The sequence below is a fragment of the Falco rusticolus genome, chromosome 13, assembly GCF_015220075.1.
Source record: "Falco rusticolus isolate bFalRus1 chromosome 13, bFalRus1.pri, whole genome shotgun sequence".
Lineage (NCBI taxonomy): Eukaryota > Metazoa > Chordata > Aves > Falconiformes > Falconidae > Falco > Falco rusticolus.
Window position 1 is genome coordinate 23,977,732 of NC_051199.1, and position 18,485 is coordinate 23,996,216.

Sequence of the window (18,485 nt, forward strand, 5' to 3'; positions counted from 1 at the left end):
CATGTGTTTTCTACCTACTTTATTTTTCTGGTACCAGATCATTCATAGTACAATAACTGTTGTTGGAATCGTACTTATATTTACATGCTATGAGAAGTTATTAGTTTAAACGTCACAATTATTAAAACAGATGGATTAATTGCTCGAATTTCAGGAAAGATGGATTTATTTAATACTAGCTTAATATAACAGGCAACACATACCTTGCTGTAGCTGTTGAAATCCCCAAATGAAACAAAATACCAACCCAATTAGGATTTTAATTGTTAACAGAGGCCCATAAATCATGTCTCAAAGATGCTCAACATGAACAACCTGGCCAGCAAAGCTCCAGACCATTTTAAAAACCTACAGGGTAGCTCAAAAGTAATGTGTATATTTCACAAGTAGAATTTTCAATTCATTCTGGCTTTTACTGGGTTGCAAAGCAGAGCTTTAAGATTTACAAAAGAAACCTGAGAAATCAGCGTAAAAAAAATATTTTGTGCAGTTCTCAGGCCCTTACTGTTCCCTTGAGTTGCAAAGGTCCTTAAAAAGTTACACATTCATTATCCTCTTCCCTTTTTTTGTATACCATCTCCTTTCTTTAGGGAGGTGAAACTACAGGCAGGAATTTGCGCCATTCCCAAGATTGCTACTGGTTATGTGGCCTTCCATTTGCACATCTGCTCTTGAAGAACTACAGAGACATCACACAAAAATAGATATAGCCACTTTTCAGAAACACCTCTACATACAGTCAACTTGTCTTCTACTAAACTAGCAGCCATTCAGCCACACAAAGTAGTTTGCTATTGCAATGACTTGGGCATGATTTCTCGCTGCCCCTTTGAACAGTGCTGTCCATTTTACAGGCTAACCACATCAGTCACTGTCTTTGGCTGGCTGGTTCATCTCTTCACATTTAAGTCAAGTTCCCAAAAGATGTTGAGCTCAGTGCTAGGAAGGACTGACATCTCCTTCAGTTAGTTTCTGCATTTTAGTTTCCTTTTGGTTTTTGGTTTTGGGGTTTTTTTTTCCTTTTTGGGCTAAAAGTCCTGAAAACCCCCTACAGCAAGTATCCCCTTTCTTCCAGAAGTATTTCCTTACCAGGGTCACTCCCTGTCTCTCAAGCACTTGCCTGAACCTCATGGTTTAAGCCTAACTGCCAACTAAGTACCACACAGCTGCTCGCTTACTCCCTGCCCCAGAGGTATGGGGAGGAGATATAGGAAAAAGGTAAAACTTATGGGTTAAGATAAGAAAAAAATAATAAATAAATTGAAATAAAATATAATAAATAAATAATTAATAATAATTGTAATTAGAAAGACAGAGAGAAATAAAATCCAAAAGGGAAAAATACCCCAAGTATGCACAATATAGTTGTTTACTCACCATCCACTGACCGATGCCCAACCTGTCCCCGAGCAGTGAAAGGCAGGCCCTGGTCAACATCCCCCAGCTTATATATTCAGCATGACATTCTAAGGTATGGAATACCCTAAAAACCCTTTGGCTAGTTCAGGTCAGCTGTCCCGGCCATGTCCCCTCCCAGTTTCTCATGCCCCTCCAGCCCTCTTACTGTCAGGGCCTGAGAAACTAAAAAGTCCTTGACTTAGTGTAAACATTGCTTAGCAACAATTACAAATATCAGTGTGTTACCAACATTATTCTCATACTAAATCCAAAATACAGCATCGTACCAGCTACTGCAATGGAATTTAACACCACCCCAGCCAAAACCAGGACAATGAATCGCCAGATGGATGCAGCATCCAGGCGCTGGCCAGCGGGTTCTGACTACATTCATGTACAGCACTCAGCGATGCTCAACCTTTAGCTCTGCCTGTCTGAGTTAAGATGTCTGTCTGAGCCCAGGCTACCAAAGCTGCTCAGCTGAGCACAGTTTATAATCCCCTTTCACATAAAAATAACCCCGCTGTTTAAACCGTGACCCATTCCTGACATAGCAGGAGCCATGTGGAGCTGACCCAGCACCTGCTGAGGACTTGTGATGGAGAAAGGCTTCTCCCAGCACTGGAAAGGCCGTCCTGCTGCTCAGAGCAGTCACAGTGAATTGCCTTATTGGAATTAGGGTATTTCTCACCACGAAATCTCTCGTATCTTTAAGAAAGGGGCAATATTAACAAAACTGGTTAAAAGCTGTGGGTTTGGCCAATAGCTTCACGTAGAGAACTGGCCTGTTCACGGGGGTGGTTCTTTGATGTTTGCACCCACTACCCCACTGCCCCATTGCAGATTTATGTCTGCCTCCATCACCACGCCAGGGAAGCGTGTCTGCACTGCAGCTAGCTGGGTGCGAGAGCCTGCCAGCATGGCACGGCACTCACGCTGCCTGTCCACGGGAGCTCAGCTCACCCTGCTGGACCGGCTCTGCTCACATCACAGCATCTCGGGGAGCCGCGAGGTCCCAGCTGGGGCAGGGGTAGGTAGCCCAGGCCAGGAGCCACCTCTGCAGGGATGCTTGGAGCTAGAGCTCCTGCCTGTACAGATACACACGGTAGCTACCGATGGCAACAAACCGTAACCCAAGCAGGAGCAGGGGCTCACCTTGTCAATGCTGTGGATCAGCCTTGCAAAGCAAATACAGCCTCTGTGTCATTGGTCTCAGGGTTGCTCCACTGCAGCAGAGAAACACTGAAATCCTTCACATTTAGCCCTGTGCTGAGATGAAAGGGGAGGATCCTCAGCTGGTAGCATGTGGTAGAAGAGCTGAGGACTCCTGTGGCACTCTGTGCACCTGAGTTTGTAAGAGCAGAGCAGGGGCTGGTGTGCAGAGAGCTTCCCAGGACCAGAGTGGCATCCCCACATTTCTGCTGTTTTCCCACCTGCCACCACCATGAACAGGGGGTTTCAGAGCAGCCTCCAGCCTTTCCCATAGTCTATGTATTCCAGGGTTTTTCTTTAATGAATAGTGATCTCTTTGGAAGAACATAAAGCATGGATTTCTTTTCTTCCAAAACATAAAGAGACACTTACTAGAGTATCAATCAGATCTTGAAGCCTAAGGTAACCTATTTGCAATACCTCTGCCTTTCAGAAGTCAGCAGAATACACAGATCTATCGCTGTGGCACTCTGCAAATCCGCTTTCAAAATACACTGCATACAAAATAACTCACAGAGACTTAAATACGTTAATAACTTAAGAACCTAAATAAGCTGATATTTGATGTGACCTACATTAATGGGGAGGCATTACATGGCAGATAAGCAGAAAGTTCTCATCTATTGTATAATACACGATTTATTCTTACCATAAACATATTGAGAAAAGGATATGCTCTGGCATTCTGTCTACTTATTTTTCCAGCAGAAAAAAAAATATATAAAAATGATGTAAGAAGATCATGCTGTTGAGAAGATATTCATATCACAACAGCAACAGACTTAGTGGCAGGGCTGCCAGATACTTCTTTAAGGTTGCAAATATATAGAGAAAAGCGCATAGGTTGCACTGCAGTGTGCCCATAATTCTAACTACCAGCCTGAGTGGAAGCAGTTCATAGAAGAGGCTAATGGCTTTACCCTGACTGATATCATTGCATTAATAAAAATCATCAATAAAAGCATCAATTCCTGCTGTACTGTAAATGAGACAGTGGCTGAGTATGCACTGCAGCTGCAAGATAAGGCACTAGAAAGATATCTAAATTTTTGGCTAATTCTAGATGTCAAGATAATTGGATTTTCCAAATTAAACCTTTCTGTAGTTAAAGAGGATTAAGGTTAGGGACTGTAGCAGGGAAAGCTGCTGTCACTGTTATGAAGAATTTTTTGCCACAGTGTCATTTTTCTTCTTCTATGTCTGCTCTAAGCAGGCAAAATGGCAAGATCTTCATAAAAATATTGAAGTAGCTCTATCATTTGCTAGCAAAAGTTGGCATGGGAAGGCTTTGTTTCTTAGGCATCTACCTATCCGTTTTATGAGCTCTTAACAGAATTTTAGTGGGTGTTGAAGGGACAATATAAGATTGCTTAGGCTAAAGTTTAAGTTTTACTAAAAGGTCCGTGAAATGTAACATTACTAGGATAGAATGCAAGGATATTGCAGAGCCGAGCTGCTCAGGGGAATATGTGGTCTTGGGTCAAATACAAGTTCAAACACTTGATCAAAACAAAGTTCGTTGTTTAGGAACCTCTTTTGGCTTTTGAATTGTCATGATAGCAATGTATGTCCCTCAGATTTTGTGAACACTTGCGTTTCTTGGAGGAATTAATTGGTATTTCAATAGAAGTGCTGACAATATAAATACTCCTTGAGACATTTTGTCTCCAGATGGTTTCTCTGCAGACTTTCTCCGATTCCCCACACTTCCAAAACAGGCATATAAACCTCCTGACATAGCAGAGCATGAGTCAGTCCCATAACTTCAAAAAGAAATCTCCCCTATCATCAGACTACTTTGCACCCTCTTCTTGAGCAAGTTCTTGCATCTTTGCTAAAGCAATAGATTTTGTCTGCTGCTGAGGTAAACCACCAAATTCAGCAGACTCATGTCAATCATAGTGTTTACATTATTGTGATTTGCTAGAGGAGCACTTTCTCATGGTTTAAACTCCTCTCAAGGACTCCATTTTTCTAACTCTGCTTGAATTGAAGGCTGGGGTGTAGCACCATGTGCTGAGATATTGCTGCAGGGCTCACTTGCAAGATATGCAAAAAAAAAAAAAAATCATCTTTCTTTATCCTCTTTATCAGTTTAGCAGCTACCCCCATACTCATGAAAAAGCCTGACACTTCTTCCATGCCAAGGCCAGAACAGCAACACCCTCCCCGATGTATCTATGAGGACATTGCAGAAAGGACCCTTCAGATGCAGACACCGAAACACATGCAGATTGGAAAAAACAGTTGTCCTGCCCTCTCTGCAAGGACTCTCCTGCGAGTCTCTTGGAGCCATTACAATCCTCTCCACGGTGTGACTGTATCTTGAGTAGCTGCACAGTGTACAGCATGACAGATGATGTTCTGTAGGCATCCCTGTTTCCTGGACACGTTGCCAGATATTCATCCACGGGTATGGACTTCAGTGCATAAAGTCTTAAGCAGAAAGATCCTTAGGGATGGTATCGTATAAAGTTTTCTCCTCCAAAGTTTTTATGGGCTGAAGTTTTATATCCTTAAAGACTTTACCTCATAAAAATCCAAGAGGATAATAAAACAAATAGCATCTATGTCCAGGGTCAGTAGCTTGGGGAAAAAAAATGCTCTTGGGTAATAAGAATACCTTCAGTAGCACTACTGACCAGGAACTATGGCTCTGTTCTTTTCTCCATTGGCTGACATTTTACCGTTATGGCCCTCTGAGCCAGTCGCTATTTGCATGCTGTGCAGAACAGCCATGGGGACATGGCTGTTATTATATTATAGGTGTGACTTTGAACTGCTCTTGAGGATGATAAAGCCAAAAGTGAACTTTGCAGGCAGGATACAGAGCTCGTCTGGTCCAACTGCTCAGTTTCATCTCACTGCCTCGCTCCATGTATTTTAAACCTGAAGTGTACAGATACACCCGAAAACATGTTACATGCTCGTATTAACCCAGATTAGGAAATGGCTGCCAAACTATAGAAAGTAAGCAGAACACCCAACCTCTCACACAAAATAAGGCTGACCTAATTCTGTGGCTACATTTACACATGAAATTCAGTAAAACTTGAACAAGTAGGCCTTTGCTCTTTTAAAAATGTACCTTGGAAAGCTAGATCGGTACCATTGTTTTGCTACTGATCCTCTAAGGGCCCCGAACGACAAGATAATTAAAGTCCATAGAAATATGAAATCCCAAAATCACTTTGCTACAAATCAGTGCAGGCTAGTAAGTATTCCCATAGGGAGGAACAGGCACGTATCCATTCATGGGCCCCTGAGCTCCTGGCAGGAGGACACACTCGCTATTTTCTGGTCTGATACCTCTAGATCTGTGGCATTAACCACGGATAACACAGCTGTGCCCATGGAAAGCTGGAACTCCTCCTCACTGGGGAGGGAATGTTATTACTGCCCCGGGTGGTCATGATACTATCACACACATTTGAAGCTTGTTAATTTTCCAGGGCTAAATACTGGCCACTCCAGACTGCTTCCATTCCAGTAAACGAAGGATAATGGGCTGACTAGACATAGTAATCCAAAATACAAATGAATCCCCAGTGATACCCTTGACACCCAGGTCAAGCGTTCAGTGTAAGAGCATTTGGGGTGCACATACGGCAACCTACCCCAATCTTTGCTCAAAACTATTCTAGCATTTCTATGGTATTTCTTCACACCCCACACCAATAAACAGGATGGAAATAAACTGACATAAGACCATATCAGAGGACCTGTTGTCAAAAGCTGTTAAAGAGAAGGACCTAGATACCTGACTAATTGGCACTCTCAGCCTTCCATTCTAGGTTGGTGGGAGCAGTCATCAGCTAAACAAATGACTCATGGAGGCACACTATGTCTTGGATAATTTTACATAGGTGGAGGATAAACTGCGGAACAAAACTGAGGACTTGTCAATAAAACACCAGGCTAGTCCCATAATGATATCTTCTGTGAATCATTTCAGTGTACAAGATGATCTGGGAGATTCATACACCCCGTTAAAAAAATATATCTTTTCCTCTCATGCTTTTCCAACCAACTCTATTAACTTGCTGTTAGTATTGTCGCTATTAAACGTGCTTACGCTTCTGCCAAGATAGATTAATGAAGCCTTGCAGTTCCCCCAGTTTCCAAAAAGAACTGCCCACGTCAAGACAACAAAATCTTTGTGGGCAACAGTAGCAGCCTGAGCAGTGCTGAATGTGATCTTCCACAGATCCCAACCCAGGAGGAACTGCAGCTCAGCCTCCCCCACGCTGATCGACAAGAGTACTGAGCAAGGCTGTTTCCAGGCTGGTAGCTGCTCCTGGCAGCTCCAGCACCAGTTCATTGGGGTCCACTGAGTGTGAAATCCACCTCTCAACATCAGACCAGCACAATGCGTCATTTGAGTCATTTTTAAGGGATGACAAGGTTCATAAGCTTTGTGTTGCCCTCTGCACAGGAGTGAATTTCATTCTTAATGTAAATGGTGTTTAAATGCAATATTTTAAGACTAATATTCCATACAGGCACAGTGTCTGATTCATGCCAACCCAAGGGGTAATATGAATGCTTAGTATTGTTTAACCAGCTCCCAAGGACTGAATAAAACCCTCAGATGAAAGATGTGACCTTCAGAGAGCATGGAACCACTTTTTCTTTTCATCTAAAAGATAATTTATCTAATACTTTTCTCCTCATTGAAGACATTAGGCTTGCTGCACTGAAAACTGTTTACAAATGTTCTTTCTCCATTAAATTGATTTTCTGAGTATAGATAGGCAGTGTTTTCTGGAACTAATTTAAATTCCCCTCTAATTAATATTCAAGACCAAAATATGTTATCTTTGCATGACTGTGCAATTATTAAAGGGAAAATATCATCTGTGAAAGTAATTATTTTTTTTTTTAACTAGCCATTAACCAACATGAAATGTATAATTTCTTTGCCTTTTTTTAGGCTATGTTTGAGGAAGCCATCAGTGAAGTATCATTTTCAGTTATGTATACACCATTTGTGACAGAAGTCAAAGCTGACAAAATAAGCAAGATAAAGGACATGTTTGCTAAAGAGCGCCCTGATTACGCGGAGCACATATATGCAGGTAACAGCAGATTTCACATGCTCTTAAGAACTGTATACGGTTTGTGCATGTGTGGAGTTGGCTGAAAAAGTCTGAGCGCTCCAGACATTTCTGCACTTCTGGCAATGGAAATGAACTTCTGAGATTTGCTCTATGATTGTACATGATTTAGGTAATCAAATCAATGCTTAGGCAAAGTACAGGCTTTATACTGCAAATTCCCATAAAGTTGATTTTTATCCATGCAGCCCCATGCTTCCATTGTTGAATTTCATTATTGCAACTAATCTTTTCTTCAGAGGTAGATTTGCAGTGTATCTCAGTGACAGTGAGGCTCAAGTTCATTCCCATCTCCGTGGATTTCCATCGGTCAGCAATGGCCAACCCTGCAGCAGAGCTTTCGCTTTCCAAAAGTATCCTCCCTCCTACAAGCACTAATGGACTGACCGCCACCTTTGAGAGCATCTCGGCTGCAGGGATGGGCATAGCCACATTTCCTTCAGCCTGTTGAAGGCAAGTAGGATGCAGAGTGAACAAGGGCTTTTTGCAGAGCTTGTTGTCATCTCCTGGCAGAGTGAACTCAAATAGCATCTCCTGAAGTAAACAGATGCTTAAATTCTGGTGACCACAGCCTTATTTCAAGAGGAATGGCTATTTTAGTGCCAAGTGCTCCACTGCTAATAAAAAAACCCTTTCCTTTTGGTATAATTAATTACAGCTCACGAGTTGGAAACGTGATGTTCATGTTCAATTCTATACATTTTGCAGAGAAACATACTCTAGTTCATATATTACAGTATATCATTTAGTATCTGCTGCTTCAGTATCTGTCAGTGAATCAAGGTGAGTAATGTAGATGAGCTGAAATAATTAGTAGGAAATAATTAGAAGTACCTCCTTAAGGACATTTCTTGCAGCACCACAGTATGTATATGAATACCTTACGATCTGCTGGAGTAACAGTTAAACTCGACAATCTTAAAGGTCTTTTCCAATCTAAACAATTCTATGGTTCTATGACATTTTGGCAAAAGTGAGGCAGGAGGATAAAAGGCATTTCTTATTATTATTAACCTGGTGACTTGGAACATAGCTGACCCTGATAACACTTGCCTTTGAGTTGGTGATTGAGAAACATAAAGGGAAAAGTACATTTTTCAGGTCAAATTCTGGGAAGCCCCTGTCTTCGTCAGACAAACTAGGTATGTTTTAGACACCTCTCACTGCTGCTTCCAGCAGGGTCATCGAAAAGGCTGATGTGCTTCCCGCACCCTGCCAGAGTTACACCCGGGTCAGACGGATTAGTCCTTGCAGCATTGCTGAGCCCCAGTGCTCAGCAGACAAAATAAGGCTCCCAAAAGGATACACATTGCATCTTTGGGGAAGAAAAGAAAATCCAGTTGAAACACACAAATAGGAATTAGGAAACCAAGTGTTTACCACAAAACAATGCGAATATTTAACACAAGTAAACTTGTCTTGTTTGGGTTTGTTTCACTTTAAGAAACCAGCGTGAAACTAGACTGTGCTGTGCAAGTTGCAGACCACCCATGTACTGGGTTTGTGGCAGGAGCTTTAGGGCGGTTCAAAGAGGGAAAATAAGGACATATCAATCACAGAGGTTGTAAAGTCCCTGTCTACTGTTTACTTGCTTATGTGACTTTGTGGAGAATTTCCTGGAACAAAAGTCTTGGCATTAAAAGGAGTATAAAATAAAACTCCCTGATCCAATTTTAAAAAAGATAACTTCGTATTTCACATAAGCCCCTCAATGTACAGCAAGGGTGAGGTTTTCTGAAACTAAGTTTGTGGTTTGTGTTCATGTATCGCTGGATGACTTTGAAAGTGTCACAAGTCACTTTTTTACTCCTCTCATTAAGGAAAAGGAAGAAGGGGAGGGGGGGAGGGGGGGAAAGGGGGAGGGGGGGTAAAAAATGCCAGTCCTACACTTTAGTCAAAGTTTAGTTATAAAACAGACTGAATAAAGTCAGTTCTTCCTTCAAATGTGTTTGTTTACAAAAACCTATTGATTAAAAGAATTGCTTCAATTTTAAACAAGTTTTTCTGAGTGCACATCTGGGGATTGCTGACGTTTCTAAGAATTAAATGGGATGGATAGCCAGGAAAAAAAAAAACAGTATCAGGGTTTTGAGAACACAGTGGTGTGAGAGATCTCACACAGCTGGGACCTCTCCCAGCCTCCCTCCATCCTGTGCTGGAGACCCTCTCAGACAGAGCAGGCGCAGCTCTTTTTGCTAGACTTGATACTGGGATAACTCACAATACTGTTAGGTGAAGCCGACCAGAGCAGTAGGGGTTACTCAACTTACCTATTGGGATCTGACCTAAAATCACACTGCTCACCAAAAAAACATCACAGGCAACAAGTTTAGCTCATTGTTGGTGCAGTACCACTGAGCATTCAACCTGCAGGTCTGTATCTTACATAGGAGAAATTAAAACTATGAGCAGAGCCCATTTTAACAGTGGGTGTGAAATACCAGACGTCTCACGAACATGTTATTTTAAATAACCTTCCTATTCTGTAACAATCATCTGCCCAATTTTAGTCCAAGTTCTGCTGGAGTGTAAGGACTGAATTGATTTCCAAGTTTCCCTTACTGCCAAGGAAAAGGAACAGCTACACATTTACATCCAAGTGTACAATGCAGTTTGTTGCAAAATTGAGAATCCATCACAAGCAGAATATGCTGCAAGGGAATATCAGGTCCACTCGTTTTGATTTATGTAGGGGTAAGTCCGGGGAGCTCTGAGTGGGGTTCTCCATTTGTCACTGTGACCGTGCAGCCTGGCATCTTAAAAGCAGGGCTCACTGAAAACAGAGCACTCCTTTGTGAAAAGTGACACTGACATTCAATCTAGGTTTATATTTCGCAGGGGGAAGGGAGGGAGGAAAGGGTTGGTCTGATTCCCTAAGCAAAGGTGATTTATACAATTGCTTTGAGCATCTGTCCTCACCGAGGTCGGGGCAGACGGACTCAGGTGCTACACAGGTTTTTTTGTCAGCGGCAGTCACAAACTCTGGACAAGCCACAGCACAGGCTGTCACATGCCAGCTGGGTGGATCAGAAAGGACATGCAGGAAGCCTGAGACTATGGTGGTAGTGATGGTAAAAGCACAAACCTATAGGAAATAAAACCTTACAAATTCAGGGAGCAATAGAACAGCTTCTTTTGCAGTTAAAATATCAGGATGTTACGTTACCCAGGTGTTGAGTTATTAATGCTTTGGCTGATCAGCATTGAAAAGTGCATAAGCAGAAAGAACGTCTTTTATCTTATGCATCAGCAAAATTTAAGCTGTTGATTCAAAAGGGTGCAAAGGTTGGAATTTCAAAACCCAGTTTTGAAATAGCTGGATGGGTTGGTTTTGTCACCTTTGTTTTGGCAAGCTTTCTAGATTACTTTTCACTCCTCCTTAGTCTTCCTTTTTTTTCCCCTCCAAAAAAGTAACGTCTCTTACAACTGAAAAGACATGTGACAGTGGAAATCATTTTCATTTCCATATTCCAGATCCTCGTGGATTTCACATCCTGCCACAGACAGCTGGGTGGCCATCTCTGCCTTCCCAGAAGTACTTATTGACTCTGGGCTTTAGAAACAAACATATTGGAAAAATCCTGGAAAGGTGGTCAACAAGAATACTGCCAATCTTTTCAGGTATGTCAACTTGCTTAATAGCTGGGATAGCTCAGGGGTGACCTCTACGATCCTTGCTAAATCGGGGGGGTCAGGGAGTTTCTTGGGATCCATTTCTCTGTGCCGGCAGCCCTGACTGTCCAGACAGCTCTCCTCATCCTCTTCTTTCCTCCTCCAGTTTACCCATCATCCTGCTAGATCCTTTATGGAAAATGTATACAAATAAATACAGTATATGGTTTTGTGATTTCATTCCCTAGACCGGGAAACACCTTTCAGTCCTGTCACAGAAGAAGAAACAGTAAGATATTGGGTTAACACCGGGAAAAAGATTGTGCCAGTAATGGATTTTATAAGAAGCACCAAATTAACTGTGAGTATAAAATTCACTTGCTGGTGTGTAGTGTGTATGGCAGCAGAAGCCTGTGCATGTGTGAACGACGTGTGCTTTTTGGTGGGTAATGCATTCCGCACATGTTCCTCCTGTGTCCGGAAATGCTCAGTGAATTGCATTAGGAACAGAGTTCAAATGGGGTTTAGATACTTTTAAAAAGTAGCCCTAACTATTTAACAGTGTACCCAGTTTATATAAAATCACTTTGCATGCAATTTTCTCAAATCTTTATGGCCTATTATATTATAACCCTACTTTCACATAACCACCAAAACTACTTGCCCTATTTAATACCCATAGTATACTACACATATCACCAGGATCTCCATCAAGAGTTAATAATTGCTACTTGAAGCGTTTCTAGTGTTTTAGATCCTGATCCCTACGTAGTGAAGTATGTGAAATAACCTTCAAATCTGTTACAACCATATTGAAGGTATATTAGTTAATTCTACTCCATACTTTCTGCAATAATGTACACAGCTTTTTAGCACCATGGCTTTTGATTAGTACAAAAGGTCAAAAATCAAATTTGCATGTAGACTAGACTGTTTTAATGCAATTCTTAAATTATTCTCCTGAAAATAAGTGGAAGAAGCCTCTCCTCCCCAGATTGTAAATGCTAATGTTAACGCTTTTTCCCTAGCAATAACAGTTTTTTAGTTTTCTCTGTGTTGAAGGAATCACAACCATTTCCTCATCAGTGGTGTCTTAGCAAATCACAGGATTTATATTCTTAGGTTTTGATACCAGATAGGACGTTGACAAAAACTGCTACTTAGCAACCCCTAGCAAAAGAAACATTAGCTAGATATTTGGGGAAGCTATATCTCCTTTACTCTCAGAGAGCAGCTGCTGGAACAACAGTAAGTGCTTGAACTCGCATGCTTAGTGGGAGGTAAAGGTGCTTCGTGTTTCACCAAGATGGGCACTCGTAAAGCATCTGCATCGGTGTGAGGCAGGTGGAACAGGCTGAGGGCAAACACCCCCAAAGAAACACACAGCTGCTGCTTTCCAGTTCTTTCCCGAAGCCATGTGCTACTGGCTTCAGATGACCAAAAGCCCAGGTTATTGATGTGCAGGCTAATAGAAGTGGCATCTCTGGGAAAGTGAAATATCTGTTACTGCTGTGTGCATTGGACTTTGAACATTTAAGCTAGAAGTATAAACAGACAGTGGGTTGGGTACTGGATACAGAATAAAACCCTGGTCTTTCTGAAAGCTGCAGTAAAGCTCCAATTTAAAAAAAAAAATAATAACCCCACAATTCTCTATTTGGATAAAACATAGAGCTTTTAGAGGTGAGAATCCTCTACTGCGGTTATTCAGTCTCTAATGAGTATGAGAAAGAGAAAAAACCCTTGAAACTGGGTATCTTTTGGATTCCCCATAACCACCCTATTCTGTAAATTAATTTGGAGGAACAGGATCACATGGTTCAAGCAGACATACTTGGTATCTGGTATCCAGAGTACAAGGAAAAGAAACTCATCACATAAGAGATAAGAGCAGAGTGGTGTGCTAAGATTGCTCAAGCCAGTCCCCACTAGCTGTATGAATTTACACTGCTCCTACACAGTAATATTTTCTACCAGCTCTAGACCTCACCTCATGCATTTAAATATTTTTGCTGAAACAAAAGAAGGCTCCCAAAAATACAGAGTGAAGTCCCAGCACCACTGAAGTCAGCAGCAAACTTGCCTTTTGTTTGAGGAGGTCAGCATAACATCACCATGGTTCAAACAAGGTCAACCCCAGTGCCACCTCCAGCAGCAGCCAAGAATGGGATAGCAGGTTTGAACCACGGTCCTACAGATTTATAATCAGCCATCAAGGGGTCAGTGTGGGAGCTTTAATGGAGGGGAGGAAAGCCCCAAGATAGAAGAAATTATCACTGAGTTTGAACAAACAGCTGCCAAATCCACATCTGTTATGGGTGGAAACAGAGTCACTTTTCCCTTCCATTTTCATAGTGTTGAATGATCCAGGCAAGGCAGAACCTCTGACCCAAAGAGCAAATGACAAAGGCAATTATACCTGATAATACAGATAGGCACAGGGCCAGAACTGCTCTGCTACTGGTGATTAAAATCTTTTTATGGGCCTGACAGATTTGGCCATTTTTGCTTCCTTGAGAAAAAAATTCTTAGAGCTAGAAAAAAAGATTCCATCATATTTCCATCACACACAAACTAAATTAAAAAAATCTGCAAGACAAATTCAGATACAGACACTAGCTTTACAACTTACTTTGAGAAGAGAAACAAATATATTTGGTTTGTAATAGAACAAACTTTCTGCCCTCTACTTCATTTGCAAATGCAAACCTACAATCCAAATTGCTGTCCTAAACAGGTTTTTTTGACAAAAACATCTCTGTGCTAAAGCGGAGTTTATTAAGCCATGGCAACCCTTAATATAAGTCTATTTTGCCACCTCAGTTTTGCAGCTACACAACCTAGAGTTAATTATATGATTTATACACACACCACTGTTGGTAAGATGTGAAGTTAAAGGTTAAAAAAGCAAAGCATTTTCTATTGCCCCCCCCCACACACACACACACTTCATAAAGAACAGCCAGTCCCGTTTCAATCAAGGGGACATTTGTGTACTGTAAAGCAAGAAGCATTTGAGAAAGAATGTCACAGTCTGGTCCCCTCTGGTCCCCGTGCAGCATCAACTGCTGCTGCTGCTGGGGAAATGTCATAAACCTCATCTACCCAGAAACACATAGCATGTCACAAAGGTTATTTTATTTGCCTTTAAAAAAAAAAAAATATATATATATATCAGTCAGACGTTCAGCTACTCCTGTCCCAGTCAAGATTACCAGCACTGACAAGTGGTTGTTCTGTCAAGTGATTTCACTGGGCTAATTCCTGCTGCTTTCTCCACACCGAGTTTGCCTTTCTCCTGCTGTAGTCCCCCGTTGATGGCACATGATGGTACTTAACAGGAGAAACAGTGGCCAGAGGGACTTATTAGACTGCTCATATTATAAAGGTGAACAAAACCTACCACATGATTCACAGCATGATACCTACATTTACAGATCTCACTGTTTTGTTGTCTATGTTTTAAGTAGAGGGAAAGTGTTTACTACATACAGATTTCAGCGCACACACTTTCTGGAGGATACCAAGGGCATTGAAGAAACATTATGATGGATTTTTTTCTGCTTGTTATTTCAATACACTACAAAGGTGCTTGCAAGACATAACTTCATTCAGAGTTTGAGCTGAAAAATAGTGGTAACGACTCCACAGAAGAACTGCTGGGGGGCATTCAACTTTTGCAAAGTGGTGCTCTTAAAGCTGATAGTTAAACATGCCACATGTATTGGATATGATAGATTGTGTTTTAAATCCAGACTGACCAGCCACTTTGCTTTTCCTTGTCTTTAGCTCTCAGCAATTAAACTTTATTTATAAATAGAAGCAGCATAGCGGATGACTCCTTTCTTGAGTATAGAGAAAAGCAAAAAATGGGGCTGTCATCCCAAAATTCTCAATACATGAAAGGACACATGATTCACTCCTCTCACATGCTCTCCAGCTCCTTCTTGCAATGAAAGCCTGTCCTAGCTTTGGTCTGGTTGTTAGTGCTGGTTATTTAGCAATAGCAGGTAAACTCCATCCAGAACAGGCTTATCTGCTTTTTCATCCCAAAGTCAGAAGAATGAGGATGTCTCAGAGCCGATCCTCAGGCACTGGGACCTTATTTTTCTCCTAGAACGAAGGTCTTTAAAGATGCCTCTGGGGATAAACACCCTTTCGAGTCTTTTTTTTTATTATTATTATTTTTTAAAGTTTAAATTTAAAGGGAATTCATTCAGCAAAAAGTTTTCTGGGGAATGCTCTCTCCTGGGAGGACCCCTGCCTCAGACAAAACTGCCCATTATGAATAAAGTCCTCAAAAGAAAGTCCATCAATTGCTCTTTTTTACCTTTTTCTTTAAATTCTCCCTGGAATACCAGACAAGAGGGGTGAAGCTCATCCATAAAGTGACATAAAGTAACAGCATCATCATTCAATCATTTATTGTCTTAATATTGCATTAATACTGCATTTCTAACCAGGATGCAACTGCAACTTCATATACTGCATTTGTTGGTTCCTTTGCTACCTGATTTCTCAAACGTGTATCTCTTTTCTTTGTTAAAGGAGCCAACTCTTTTCCACTGAGGTCTCCATTTAAGTTTGCTCTTTACTTAACCTTCACTGTGCCTACCTGAGCTGGTTTCATCTTCATCTGATTGCTTGGCCACTTTATTATGTTTCTTTACTGCAGCTTAGTAGCCCCTTGAATTCTGCTATAGTTCATGTAATTCTCATCATGTGGTTCAGCTCCCCGTGGAATTTTTTCTCCTGCCAGCAGCAGTTATTTACTTTCTCTTTCTGCATTTTTCATTGTCACTGAAACGCCACCTCTGACAATGTTCAACCTCCTCTAATCCCTTCAAGAAAAACCCCCACTGTCAGTTATTTATTTATTTACTTCCAACCTACTGTAAACTTAAATAGCATTGCCACGTCCACAGAGTGCATGTTGGCACAGGTGCCCAATTTGTTTCCCATAGCTACATGGCATGCTCTCATATTTTTCTGGAGAGTCAAGCAGAGAAAAACTTGTTTTCTTTTTGCCTTTACTTTCTTAATCATTGGAGAAGCCCCCAACAGACACAGCATGATAAGAAAGGATTTTTACCTGCTTGCTTAGCTGATGACTCAATATATTCATTTCTTAGTGCTTATACAAAAAGGTTTTGGGTGGATTTCAAGAATAACAGGGAAAAACCTTTTGCTGCAACTAAAATGTTGTGTGACTATTTCATGTTGATAACAGCTCTTTTTCTCTCATTAACTAATTGCTTCTCCTTATATTAATGCACACAGCTCTACCTGGGGACACAGCTATCTGGCTTTCAAAGACCGGTGATTAGGTGGAGATGGGGCTTCATTTTCCTCCTTGCTTTAGAGCCATGCTAACTAGAGTGTGTCAGACTACAATTTCACATATCAGAGACCGGAGAAATCTTTTTTCTTGCTGATGTCTCCTACTAATACTAGGTCAGGTGCTTCGAAAAGGACTCTTCAAGTGTAAGAAGGCTGTCCTGGTCTCCCTTCTTAGAGGTGGGTCAACAGAAGTTCATGAGAAGGTAGGCCTGGAAGGGCTTTTCTGGCTCCTCAAGTCAAATGACGTGTTATTATACACCTTTGTGTCACCAAATATCTTATTCACAAATTGAGTAAAATCCATCTCGGAACTAGTCAGGCTTTCTGCCTTTTCTGCTCTTGGTGAAACACATCGCAGACCTTTAACCTGAATTATTAGAAGCTTAATTGCCACCCCAGTCTTATTTGTACCTATTTATACACAATGGCCCTTCTGTTATCACTGTCTTTTATCTCTCCTTCCCTTTTCAGTTGTTTGCTCTCTTTGGAATTTAGCCCTGCATTATGTTTATTGAGAAGAGTAATAAGCTCTTGGCATTTTCATTAATAGACTAATCAAACCACACTTCTCTGAAAAGAGATATCTCCTAGCATGCTGGCTTCTCTGCTCCATGATGCTTGGGTCTAAATTAACCTCTCCAAACACAGCTGACTGGAGCTATCTGCAATACTCCAGAGAACTGCTGACCAGAGCTTCTTTTCCCTGTGCAGTGCCTTATTCTCTCCTTCAGCTAATGGAAATACCAGTTCATTGGCTCAGCTCTTTCTTTTCCAATTGCTTTCAGATCTGGAGCTCCCAGGTTACAGCTGCATTCCTACCACTGGTCTCCAGTGCATGGTCTTTTGTTTCATACTATTTTACAATTATTTTAGGTATCATACTAAAAGGGGTGAAATTTATCCATAATTTTCTACAGTTAAAACTAAGCTTTTTTCCATTATTATTCTTGTAAGATGTATAGAAAGCAAGAATAATACTGTTATTAAATTTTTAGACTTGATACAGGAACTATGTTGACAGTCATTCTGATAACACTCGAGACTTGCCTAGTGCAAATTTCTGCAAAACCAGCATCAAGATTCTTTGCCAAGCTAAGTTAATTTTTAAAATGGGATGCCATTTATTGAAAAATTAATGTCATTCGGAACTTCCCTCTTCAATATGTGATTGGACCTAGAATCGCCTACCTGGAAGCGTGTGTAAGTGGCAGCATCAGCATGCCACCATATGTAACAGCCAGAACAAAGGTCTGCTAAAAATACTGGAAGTGGTTTTGAAAATTTATGCCAGTTCTTGGAATTTCAGGCACTTAAATACATTCAAACCCCTGATTAGATGAATGGAAATTTCACTCTGAAGGGCTGAGCACTCAGATACGCAATGGCTACATCTCGTCGGGAATCTAGGCCAAATTGCTTTTGAAAATCTCAGTAGGGTGCTTATTTGCATTTTTGGCATCAGAATACTTTTGAAAATATGGTGGTAAGGCTGCCATCCATCAAACACTTCAGCAGGTGCTGAGATTTTATGCAAGCACTTGGCTGAGTTTCCGTATTCACACACTTAAAATTTACCAAGTGCCTAGCTTCCTGGAAGATCAGAGACCACCTCTGCAGGTTTTAGTCCCTCAAGGTTATATATTTGAAAACTATGGATTTGCCTAGTCTGCAAACAAACCGTAAGCTGACACGCTGCACGGTTTCCTCAACCTCTTCACTGAAACTTTAAGAGCGATCCATAAAAGTAAGGTAATATTTAACAGAGAAGATTATGGAAAAGCCATTCCCAAATGAGAAAACTGCATT

At 41.2% G+C, this 18,485-nt stretch overlaps 1 protein-coding gene across 1 annotated transcript in view; it reads left to right on the forward strand.

Moving 5' to 3' along the window:
• SPATA16 (spermatogenesis associated 16) overlaps positions 1–18,485 on the forward strand; it is an 85,422-nt gene that overhangs the window by 44,264 nt on the left and 22,673 nt on the right. Inside the window, exons 5-8 of the mRNA XM_037407295.1 lie at positions 7,544–7,688; positions 11,202–11,348; positions 11,588–11,700; positions 16,794–16,856. Of these exons, the coding sequence (XP_037263192.1) occupies positions 7,544–7,688; positions 11,202–11,348; positions 11,588–11,700; positions 16,794–16,856 (468 nt within the window). The remainder of the gene's footprint in view (positions 1–7,543; positions 7,689–11,201; positions 11,349–11,587; positions 11,701–16,793; positions 16,857–18,485) is intronic.